Below are 12,468 nucleotides of genomic sequence, written 5' to 3' on the forward strand. Positions count from 1 at the left end.
TTTTTTGTCTACATGTGTATAAGTTGGTCCGTATGTCCAGCTTGTCATGTTTTGACTTTTTTCTCGAGATTAAAATTTAAAAGTTTGGTGTTTTTCAGATTTCAGAAAACTGCGGTACCTCCTCCTCCTTATTCTCCGATTCCCCCGATAAGTTCTCTCGCCTCGGAACATATCTGATGGCTTATAAAGATTGATTCTTTGAGCACGACATGATTCCGTAGCGCTGGTCCAGTAACCCGCGGATTTTGGGTCTCTAGCGATGTTTGGGCAGTCTAGAACATACATATAGTTATGGGGTTATTCAGGCTATGTAAGAATGTATTTTAATATATAGTTTACCTTATTCGAATTGCTGAGAGACCACTAATTTGCTAAAAACCTTGCTATTCTCTGAAAGTATATTTTACAAGTCTGAAAAAGGAATAAAAAAAGCACAGGCTTAAACAAACACAATTTTATTTTCCGAGTAATACAAAAAAATATCACCAGCTACTTCTTCTTCTTCTTCGATTCCTCCTTTTTTGCTCCCTTCTTTGATGCCTCCTTTCTTGACGGATTCTTCTTCGACTTTTCCTTCTTCGACGCTTCTTTCTTGGATGGATTCTTCTTCGACGGATTCTTCTTTGACGCCTCTTTCCTGGACGCTTCTTTTTTGGATGGATTCTTCTTCGACTCCTCCGTCTTCTTTGGATCCTCTCCTTCTTCACCTACATCAGTCTTCTCTTGCTTCTCCCTTTTCTTTTTCTTCGTCGCAACTTGTTTCTGTTGAAGTCTCTGTTGTTGAAGAAGTCCTCTCGGCTGATCGTTGTCGGCTCGAGTTTTTCTGACTTCAGTAGGATCCCATTCCTTGAGCATTTCCCGTTTGGTCAGATCAAACTCATATTCAGTTCCGTTGTTAGGATTCTTTTTCGATATTTTGATCGCTTCAGTTTTTGCTTCGTTCACATATCTTCTCAAAAGATTCACACGATCTTTATAAGCTTCACTTTTCCACTTCTTATCTCTGTTTGTAAGAGGAGCATAGCGTTCGAAATCTGCTTGATAGAACCGTGCATGGAAAAAATCGAGAAAGTCGTAGCTTGGCATACACGCCAAATTTGCCTTTTCCAAAAGATAAAAAGCAACGGTGACGATGACGAAAAACAACTGAAGTTCATTCTCAACTGCTCCGAAACGTACATCTCGAACCGGTTCGATGACTGAAAAATAAGAAATTCATAAAGAATTCAAAATCTGCGGGACGTATAAAAACCGTTGGGTGTAGAAATGTCCCGGTAGGCTGAAAACAAAATAACTCACTATCATAAAGAGTGACCGTCTCATGGGTTTCCAACAGGTGTAATGCATTTTTGATGGCCATGATCGTGCCAGCACGCCCGGTTCCGTGTTTACTCATCACACAAACGTTCGACTGGAATACATATAATTTTGAGAATTGTTTTTTTTATAAATCAAAAACCTTATAACTATCCGCAAATCTGATGATATCTAGTGCGCATTTTGGTTTTGATATAACACTAAGTGGTGTAATCATTGAACTCTTCTCTAACCAATCTTTTGTCAATAACACATCGACTGCGTGTTTCTTCTTCGTATCATTCTCCTCTATTTCAAGTTTGAAGAGTACATGATCCTTCTGGAACGTCATGTCTGGCACTTGATCAATCCTATCTTTTGTTGTCACTGTCAATTTTCCATGAGTCATCGTTCCATTTTTTTCCTGGGAGAAATATTCAGCACAATTTTGATAACCTGAAATCATTCATCATATTGAAAAAATCAACAAATTGTGACTCACTCTCATCTTGGTGGTTTATCAATTTGAACTCGCATAGCATCAACACCACTCCAATGTTACCTTGCACAAACATGGCTAACGTTTTCTCAACTGTCGATATTTTTCCTGGGAACTGTTCATTTGTTGGCGCTTGAGCTGACCACCAGTCGTATTCTCCAAATTTCTTACCATTCGCATTGATAAAGTTATTAGTTTCCGGGAAACCGGCCAATGGGAATCTGTGAGCTTTCAGACAAACGCGATTTGAATCCCTGTGAATGAAAATATTATTAATTTTAAAGACACATAACAAAAACTCACCACCGCTCATTCTTATTCTCTTCCTTCAGCTCAGCAGTAGCCTTTCTCTCGTCATTTGTATCATAATATTTGAGATACGACTTCGGAAACTCGTTTGGCAATTCGACATTCACCACCATACTGTCTTCAAACGCTTTTTGCGTATCAAAAATGAATTTCATCCTTTTAGCAATATCTTCTGAAAAAAAAAGAAGCGAAAATTAGTCATCGGGGACGGACATTCATCCTACCATCTGTCCATTGGGTAGGTTGAAGTTCTTCATTGTGCAGATTTGGGACGGATGACGCGATAGCCGTAAGCATGTTTTCATCTGATGGAACAGGAGCAGGAAGAATGGCTGCAGGAGCAACAACGAGGGCAGCATCAGCTGCAGGAGCAACAACGAGGGGAGCATCAGCTGCAGGAGCAGCTCGAGCATCGGGGGCAGCTGGAACTTCAGGAGCAGCTGGAACAGCAGGATCCGCACTACTTTTCCCTGAATAAAAAGAAATGTCAAAGTGAGCAAAATTTGCAATTCACCTTGTATGACTACAGGTTTGGGCATGTCTGGATCAACATCCGGCAGTGGCTTCTCTTGTTTATTGCGTTTCCAACAAATAACACCACCGATGGAAGCAGCAGAGAAAAACACACCAACGAACGCTACTACACCAATGATCACATTTCTGAAATTATAATTGATAATCTTAAAATTATAATTTTCTCTCCTACCGTGTAAAATTATCCGCAGTCGTCATTTCCAGAGCATCCATATCCGATGTTTCCGGTTGAGCACGGTCCTTGACACCCGATGAGTCAGTTGAAGATGGAATGACAAGTTGAAGAGCTGGTGTGGGAACTGGTGCGGCCATAGCATTAGCATAATCCAAAAAGAAATCGTCTATTGCCTTCAAAGAGTCCACAGCTTCCAGGAATTCATAACTCGTAAAGTTCAAATCCAACTCCTTCAGAATATCCAACTGTGCAGATTCTTGATCATATTTCTTGGATGAGGCAGCATTCAACTTCTCTATAGCATTCTTTGCAGCAACCACATCGACATTGACTCCTGGAATCTTGTCGGCTGCTTCTAGAACTATTCCAGTATCCTTGAATAATCCGATTGCTCTTTTCTTCCGGATATTTTCCATTCCATCGATTTGCTTTACAAAGTCATCAATTCCAGCAAACACCTTCTTGAGATCTACCAGTTTCGAAAGAGCCGATTGATTCTCTGGAGCCAACACCGTCGATTCCTTCACAATCTCATCTATTTTCTGCAAGAGTGTGTCCAAACGATCCTTCGACTCATAAGCCTTATCGATTGCAGCCAATCCTCGCACAGCCACACCAAGAGTCTTCGAAACTTCTAGAGAATTCGGGAACGACACCTTCAGAGACAATGCTTCACGTGTCTTTACCTCCTTCATTTTTTCAGCAGACGTCTTTGCAGCCACCAGATCATTTTTAGATGCCAACACTGAATTGATAATTGGATTCGGACCATTTGGAATCTGGATTTTTCTCAAGTCTTGAATGAATCTCATAGCTTGTTTCACTGGCGACAAATCTTCTTTTATATCTCTCAAGCATTTGTAGATCTTAGAATGTTGGGAGTTGAGCATGTGTGATTGGTATAAATCAACACTGTTCAAAGTGATACCGTTAGTCAACTCTGGAATCTCATCAATTGCAGTGAGAGTTGTTGTTAGGTCATTCAGAAGTTGGGTTACAAGTGACTCAAATTTCTTCAACTCCGGGTCCTTTCCAATTTTTTCCATAACGTTTTTGACAATCTTGTTGGTGTCTTCCGGCGATTTTCCAGAAGTGTTGAAAAGCGTCTTGATGTCCTTCAGATTCTTGAAATAGTCGATGTATTCAAAGTTTGAGATTTTTTCGATAGCCTTATTCAATTTTTCCATCATTTCACCGACAGTTTTTATCTCCTCAATGCTGGGTTGTGGATATGACATGACGGTTTTATCGCAGATCACCAGTGCATTGATTTGCGTCGACAACTTATCTGAATTAACAATTCCCACCGCCGACAATTTTGTGAATTGTTCCATCAAGTACTCCAAGTCATTCTGATTTGTAGCATCTAGAAGTGATTCCCAAGATGTCTCGATTGAATTGAGCAAATTGATTAATTCGGTCAGGGAGTAGAACGACTTCTTCAAGTTCTCCGAAACCAATGATACCTCTGAGATCCGCTCAGCTATCCAGGGACTATCGACATCTCTACTCAATTGTTGCAAGTCAACAGCTCCATTTGGTAAACCAGTTGTATACTCGACAGGGAGAGTTTTGAAGTTTTTCCGGCTTTCAACTAACTGATGAATCGACTCCAAAGCATTTTGAGTTATCACGCCTTTTTTTGAAAAGCCAGTCACTTTTTCAAGGTTAGCGTTCATTGATTTGTTTGTCACATCCGTATGGAAAATCGTCTGGGCAAGTTTAACACGAAACTCGTTTTCCAGTAAGAGAATATCCATAAACTTTGATTCCTCAACGATTTTCTTCGATTCCCTCAACAGATCCACAGTTTTGTTGAAACTTTTAGCAGCAGTCTCTACAGAGCCCAGCTTCAAGAAAACTATTTGCACATTGGAACCAGCTTTCTGGACGTTCTCATCCGTTATCTCTTTTGAGAGAAGTTTGGCTGAAGAGTATTCACTGGCCAAGGTATTGACATCTCGCATGAAAAAATCGAGGTCCTTTTTCAACGTATCCAGAGTTTTCACTTTCTCCAGAGTCGATACATATTCCGGTTTTCCGGTCATATTTCCAAAAGATTCCAGACTTGTTGCATTTACTATCACGTCCTCTAATAACATCAAACGGTCTTCCAATTTTTGAACATCAGGAGTAGAAATCAACGCGGTCGGTAGCTTCCTTATCTCCTCAATTCCATTACCAATGACATTCGAATCCAACTTTTCGATATCGCTGATTGTTGCTTTTCCCATTTGTAAAATTTCAGAGAGAGCAGTTTCAGAAGGGATCGATCCATCAAGTAATCCGATCTCCAGGGAGATTCCATTTGAGAGACGAGCCAGTTTCTGGTAGTTGTCGACGAGAGAAGGAAGTTTTCCTCCTGAGATTAAAAAATATTTAGTTAAGTTTTAAAAAGGGGCGTTTGCTACGTGTCTTGGAATAATTACTAGCAAGTCCGCTCTACCGAGAGTGCTCAGCGAATGAAACAGTGCTCTATTGACAATCTCTTCATGGAATTCTCAATAGAGCGCACTTGCTCTTAACACCCTAGACCCTAATGAATAAATTACCTTTGGAAGCACGTCGACGCCTTGGACTTGAAACATTCATCATCTTGAATCGAGGGTGTACATAATCCGGAAAATCCGATGACGTGAGCTTCGATAGCAGCAAAATCAGCATAAGAATCGCCCAAAAATTAGGAAGTGAGGTTCGCTGAAAAAATCTGAGCTTAGCTTTGAACACAAGAGAAGGGGAAACTTACAAACTTTTCAGCCATTATTTTTCGCTGAACTGGTTTGATGGTTTGACAGAGTATTCCAAAACTGCCAATAAAGACGACGGGAATAGTTTATACTGATTTGAATTTTTTCTGAGGATGGAGGGGGGGGGGGGGAGAATGTAGGGCAGTGGGTTAAGGGGTTAGGAAAACTAAATATATAAATAGAAACGTTATTTTTCAATTGGGAACAGTTCACGTGTATTATAATTAAATCCTTTTGAAATAAAATGAAAATCACCACGGCGAGGGGACATTTTTTGACACATTGATGCCTCATAGCTCTCTCAAGGATAAGTTTCGGACCTGACTCCAATAGAATTTTCTGTTTTCCCCAAAATTATGTGTTGATCTATTAAAAAACTCAATTTTCTAGCAACAATTTTATAGAAAACGCGCCAGTCAGTTCAAAACGAATTGATAAATGCTGCCCCAGTAATTCAAATCCCTCAAGAATGCGTCAACGATACGCCAGTAGTTTTGTCACTGTGTTGTTCTGCCTGCAAAAACGCGTCTGAGGCGCGCCAGCGAGATTTCTAGCTTGCTCAAAAAAGCTTCGGCTGACATGCCTTTGACGCGTTTCTCTACAGTTTGTATTTACAAGCTGGGGTGACTTTGACGCGTTTTTTTCTCTAAAAAAAAGATTTTTCTCACATTTTTCACTCAAACCCCTCATTCTTATTACATATTTTTGCCAAACACCCTTCTATTCCTAATTATCACGCGCTAATTCATGGTTGCATGTCCTCCTCCCCCTCCTTCTGTTATTTGATGCTCTTTTATCACGCCGCCTTGAGCACAGGCTTCGAATTTCTTAGCTGGTTCCCCCTGTTGCACTCACACGCACATACACTAATTAGGGGAGTGATGATCCGGGTGAGAAAGAGTATTAGTGGGGAGAGAGAGCAGAGCAATTAGATGATTCTTGTGCCATTTGGCTTTATTTTTTGGAAAAAAATCGTGTATTTTTTCATAGATTTTGTTACTTTTTTGTTATTCAGAAGCATGTTGTGTTTCAATTTACATATAAAAAATGAGATCTAGTTTGTCTATGGTTGGTTCCACTTCGATTACCTTTAATTAGCTCCTTACCTGACTATTCTCCAGTCAATGATGTTACACGACCGAATTTTTCTTAGAATGAACAAAACTGAACAAAAATACAATTTATAGCTTTCATTGTATTTATTGAGGTTTAGAAATCGATATAGGAGGTAAAGTAAGAAAATAAGGTAAAGAGTATTCAAGGTGTTTATATGAGATATAACATGAGGTAATAGGAAAAGTGTCACAAATAAAGTTTTTTTTTTAATTAAAATAATAAAATTCAGCGTCATGAAAAATAATCAAAATACAATGACAAAAAAAACAAACAAAAATAGCATACTGTAGTTACTCTTCACTTTGAAAAACTGACTAAAGTATAAGTCGGACTTGTTGTTCAATAATAAACTCTTATTCTTATTGTACATTTCTATAAAATTAGCAATTTAGCTCAGAATTTGTTAAAACTTATATAATTATAGCCAATTTTAGACATTCTTAATCGGATACTACAATGTATCATCAAACAATACGCAGCACCAGTCTGTATGACATCATATAAGTTTGACAGGGTATCATGGCATCAATAATTGTCCGATAATAACAAAGTTTTTAGTGTATATAAATCTCAAATCGATCTTCATTTTTGTAGTTAACCATTTTTTTGTACCAGCACTCCCTAGGGTGTTATAGTTTGTCAAACCGTCATTATTTTGGGAGAGGTTAATTTGTAACATGCTAGGGAGCTCCTGCACAAAAATTGTGTAAACTGCAAAAATGGATCTCTAGCCTTGATTTCATGATCTCAACCGACCTAACTGATCATAGTCGGTCTTATACGGTATTAACCTGCCCTTAGAGTAAATATGATAGTAGCCTCAATCAACAATAACCATCTTAACCCTAACCGGAAAAATAGTGGTATCAAACATTAAAACCGCTCTCCGCCCATCTCTCCTCTGAATTTGATACTTTCCAACCACCAACGTCTCCTTGTCTTCCTCGAGCAAATAATACGGAATCCCATTCAGTATCCTCTGCTGGTAACCTTCACTAATTGATACCAATCCGAATCTTGCGATGAGTTGTTTCAAGTTCAGATTGGTTTTCAGGGAGATCCACTTCTTCAGGAAGGTATTGAGATCGAAGTCAGTGACCATCAATAGCCATATCTTGATATTCTGACTATCCAACTTTTCCAAATGAGATATAGTTAGGGGAAACTTGTCGCCGAACTCCAGAACTTCTAGATTTCCAGGAATTTTATTAATAATGGCATCATTTGACTTCGAAGCCTCCGCGTCAATAGGATTAAGAAAAAACTCTCTAGTCGGGTGCAACATCTTCAAAATCTGTCCTGTGAACTCCATCTGATTCCTTTCCACTCTAACACTCAGGATTTCAAATTTCTCCTCAAAAATCTTCTTGAATGCCTCAACCTGATACTTGTCAGCGCCTTCATCAAACACCAATTTGAGCTTCCTGCAGTGCAAAACATCCGCGAGATGAGTCATCCAGCACGTCCAGCTATACTCTGGCTTAGTCCAGATAGTCATTCTGCGGAATGAATAAGTTGCGATGGAAGTTGGAGCCGGTATCTTGCTCAATGGCTTCCATCTCGGCGGTATCGGTGGAATTGTGAACTTCATGCATGTCATATCAGGGAGATCTGAGTAGATGGTGATTTCTCTGTGATTTAGCTGGAAGCCTATGTAGCATGCAATGCGGTGGATAGACTCCGCTTGGTGTTTGGTTGTGGAGCTGATGAGGGAGTAGTGGATTCTGAAAAACGTTCATATTAGCACGACAAATCGGTTTCAAAATTTCATTTTTTGATACAAAATAGTCAAAATTCAATAATTTAGGTCTGGTCAGTCTTTTTTCCTGGTTAAAATTAGTTTCCATCTAGAAATCGCGGTTTTACTTCGGAACTAGTCAAAATTCAACCAAAAATCATTCATTAGCTGTTTAAATTGATGAAAAACTGCAAAAATAGCGGTTTTTACTGAAACATTGTCAAAAAGTCAACAAATGACAATTTTCTGACTAAAAATACTCAAAAATTAACAATTTTCAGTCATACAATGGTGAGTTTCTTGATTTACACGTTGTAAACAGGGTTTGTCAGTGTAACCATGTAGTAAACGCCCTCCATCGATTTTTTAAAGCCAATTCCTAAACTATTAGCACGACACGCTTCTTACAATCGCGCTCTACTGAAATCGAAGAAAATTGTGCACGAAATTGAGAGATTCAGAAAAAAGAGACATTTTTCAAGGGAATCTCGGTAGAGCGAGGATGTAAAAACTATGCTGAGCTAATGGATGAGGATGAGGAATTCATAAAAGTTGGAACTCACAGCGAATGTGTTTTCAACGATCCCACTATAAATTGCTGACATCGTTCTGACATGCATGTGTAGAAGAGGTTGTTGGAAATGTGGTCTGGCAGTTCTGGCACTTTGAAGCTCATGGTTGTGCTGAAAAATAATAATATTTTTCAATATCCTTACATGAGTATCACTGCGCTCCACTAAACATGACGACAATGAGATCGAAATAAAAGATCAGTATTCCCTTTCTAAATTTAGGTAGAAGTTGCAATGGAGTGAAAATGATTACGTCCTAACAATGTAAGAATGCGCAGTGAGGCGTGTTTGCATTATTTTAGGAGATAAATTAAAACGTGATGTGATATTACTGGAATTATTAGAACTGACTAGCGTCCCCCGCCTCCCGGCGGGCTCCGCAGTACTCGGCTGCGCCTCGTGCGCGGTGCTTAGCAAGTTTTAAATTCAAAAATTAGCTTGCTCGATTTGAAGAAAAATGGAAGAACGTCCAGCTTTTGAATTCAAAACAGACACACCGACTGATACTATTTTCCCCGTATTCGATCAGAACATTCGAAATTTTTACAATATTTCTTTTCATATTATGAATTCAATTTTATCTGTGCATGAGAAGACCGCGCCGCACACACGTGGCGACCACGCCCACTCACATTTTAACGCTGCGTTCCATTTTTGAACACTGTCGCAAAAAATGGGCGTGGCCGCCGCGTGTGTGCGGCGCGGTCTTCTCATGCACAGATAAAATTGAATTCATAATATTCATTTAGAAAGTTCATACAAAAACAAAAAAAAACAAAAACGAATAAGAAGGTTTCGAACCCCCCGCCCACCGATTCTCACCCCCGCCCTCTTCCACTGCGCCACTTGTGCACAGAAAAACGTGGTCATGGAGAGAATAGAAAAGAGGGGAGATCCTCGCAGCAGTACAATGACACATACAATGACAAAATGGTCAGTGTATTCGAAAAAAATGTCAGTGGAGATTCAGGTTTCTCCACAGAATCGTCCGGTGTCAATATTTTTTGATCGGACTTTTTGGTTCCATTAGATCTCCGAAAGTTTAGATCGGTGTCAAAAATCCAGAACGATTCAGTGGATCCAGTCCCCAGGACAGCGAATAGAAAAAATCCCAACATGACCGAAAAACCGCGAAAATCACAAAATCCGGTTTTCTGAAAGCTTTATCAGCTAAAAATATATTGAATTTTACATGGATCGATAGAGATTTTTTTTCTACACATTTCCTTTTTTTCGGATCCTGAAAATTTTCAAAACTGAGCGAGTTACAGCCGGTCAAAGTTTTGGGCAGAAAAAGGGGGATCGATCGATAATTGCTCATTTTTTGACTGTTTTTTGAGTATAACTCGAATGCATCATCTCCAATTTGAAATATGTTTTTTTAGTCACTTCCGCCATCCCCAGTTACATAACTCTACCAAATTTCAAAGCTCTCGGTTCAAAACAACTCGAGAAATAAGAAGGAAAGTGAAAATTTTGAGAAAAAAAGTCGTTTCCTTTCTTTTATGGCCATAAATCATATTTTCACAGATTTGTGAATAATTTTTATATGTCTCGATAGCCAGATTTTCAGAGATCTTAAATTCAAAAAATCCCCCAGAAATGTTCAAAGCTGAAGCCGTACGAAGTAGGAAACGGCGGAAATCGTGAATTTCTCAAGCCATTTATTTGAGCAAAAAAAGTTGTTTTTACTTTTGTGCTCATAACTCTCTCCCAAGTGCTCCAAATCTATCCCCTGACAGTCGCCACATCCGTATTAAGTTTTTAAAAACAAACGAAAAAGAACTTTTTGAAAATCTCTACAACGAAAAAAGTTATTCAAAAAATGAGTGCGACTCAAAGTTTTTGACAGCATTATCGACACTTTTGGCGAAGCTCCGCCCACCGAAATCGCCCACCTCATACCTATCGGATTTAAAGAGAGGGGGCGATTTCTTGTCTTACATATTTTTGTGTATTTCACACTAAAGGGAACGTCATGGAGTCAGTTTGGAGTTACAGTACCGCTCAAAAGTATATTAAATTTTGGTTTTTTTCCGTTGAAAAGGTCCAACTTTAAGATTGTGCCATGGTAATACTGGTTGAACCATCAAGTAGATTTTTAATGAATCGTACAGATCAAAAGTAGAGCTTCATTTTTGTAGTTGTAAACTTTTTTGTACAGACACTCCCTAGAGAGTTATAGTAATTTTAAGTCGACAGCTCAAAAATCGCACTATTTTGCACTGAAATGGGTCGATTTGAAGGAGAAATTACTTTGACAATACATAACTCTCTAGGGAGCATTCGTACAAAAAAGTTGTCAACTACAAAAATGGAATTCTACTCTTGATCTGTACGATCCATTAACAATCAGTATTACCCCGAAACAGTCTCAAAGTTGGGCGTTTTTAACTGTAAAAGGCCAAACTTAATATACTTTTGAGCGGTACTGTATGTGACGTGACCTATACTATTAAAAAGCTGAGAAATCGCTGATTCCAAATATATATTCACTTTTTGCCCTCGAGGTTTGGTATTCTAGAAAAATAAGGTTAAAGTTCTAAAAAAATAGAGATTGAGACACTCGAAAATTGGCAACAAAAAAGGTAAAAAACATTTTTCGCAGGCCAGAAAGGTAATATCTGTCATATTCGCCAAACGTTGCCCTGGTTTTTCTCGAATACCCGGCCTCAACGACCAAAACAGAATATATATTTGAAATCAGCGTTTTTTCAGCTTTCCAGTGGTATAAATCACGTTTCATAACTCTAGAATGACTCCATGGAATTCCGTGGTTAGAAAAGAGTACTATAGCGATTTTTCCTTTTTCTACTAAACCTAGTGTTGCCAATTAAGAACTGCATAGTAGGACCTGTCTAGCTTTCCTAAATCAAAGTTCAACTATGGTCGTATTTTTATAAATTAACACAAAATACATATAACACAGTACTGGCACAGCATTGCGAGGCTCACGGTCGTGGCAATGCGCTATCAGACGGATGGCGCTGTGCCAAATTGAAATTTTACGTTCATTAATCATATCTTTTAAAATAAACCGCGATGCGAACGAAACGCGATTCAGAAAAATTCGAATCTGTCCCTTTTGTCTCGCACCATAGAATGTACCGATCTAAAAGTTAATTACCTTCATTATATAATAATATAATTAATTTCCTAACAAAAGAATTGATTTTCCGTATGCCTTGAGAATTCTCTATAAATTAGCATACGGAAAGTCAATTTCTTTGTTAGGAAATTAATTATATTATTATATAATGAGCTAGGCCGATAGTCCACAATTCACTAGTTTTCTGTTTTCACACAACACCTTAGGTCATTTTAAAAAACTTTAGCATTCCGTCTAATTTCATGAAAAACTTATTGGTAGTTTTGAGTTTTTATGCTCCTCGACCCCCCTTCAAAATCTAAAATCTAAAATCCAAACTCAAATTTCGAAAAAAAAAGAAAAATGCACTTCCCCTAATCTCCCTTCATCTCTC

General features: G+C 38.6%; 2 protein-coding genes across 2 annotated transcripts; both read right to left on the reverse strand.

Moving 5' to 3' along the window:
- Positions 1 to 489: 489 nt before the first annotated feature.
- On the reverse strand, positions 490 to 5,477 carry GCK72_011720 (uncharacterized protein; the record flags this gene model as incomplete). Its single annotated transcript, XM_003093765.2, has 9 exons — positions 490 to 1,199; positions 1,300 to 1,411; positions 1,460 to 1,752; positions 1,799 to 2,049; positions 2,099 to 2,276; positions 2,329 to 2,574; positions 2,619 to 2,764; positions 2,811 to 5,175; positions 5,366 to 5,477. The coding sequence occupies 9 exons, from the start codon at positions 5,475 to 5,477 to the stop codon at positions 490 to 492; spliced, it is 4,413 nt and encodes a 1,470-aa protein (XP_003093813.2).
- Positions 5,478 to 7,496: 2,019 nt separating this feature from the next.
- Positions 7,497 to 9,090, reverse strand: GCK72_011721 (uncharacterized protein; the record flags this gene model as incomplete). The annotated part of the gene is made up of 2 exons (XM_053728641.1): positions 7,497 to 8,400; positions 8,978 to 9,090. The coding sequence occupies 2 exons, from the start codon at positions 9,088 to 9,090 to the stop codon at positions 7,497 to 7,499; spliced, it is 1,017 nt and encodes a 338-aa protein (XP_053588218.1).
- Positions 9,091 to 12,468: the final 3,378 nt, after the last annotated feature.

This window comes from Caenorhabditis remanei, chromosome III (genome assembly GCF_010183535.1).
Source record: "Caenorhabditis remanei strain PX506 chromosome III, whole genome shotgun sequence".
NCBI lineage: Eukaryota > Metazoa > Nematoda > Chromadorea > Rhabditida > Rhabditidae > Caenorhabditis > Caenorhabditis remanei.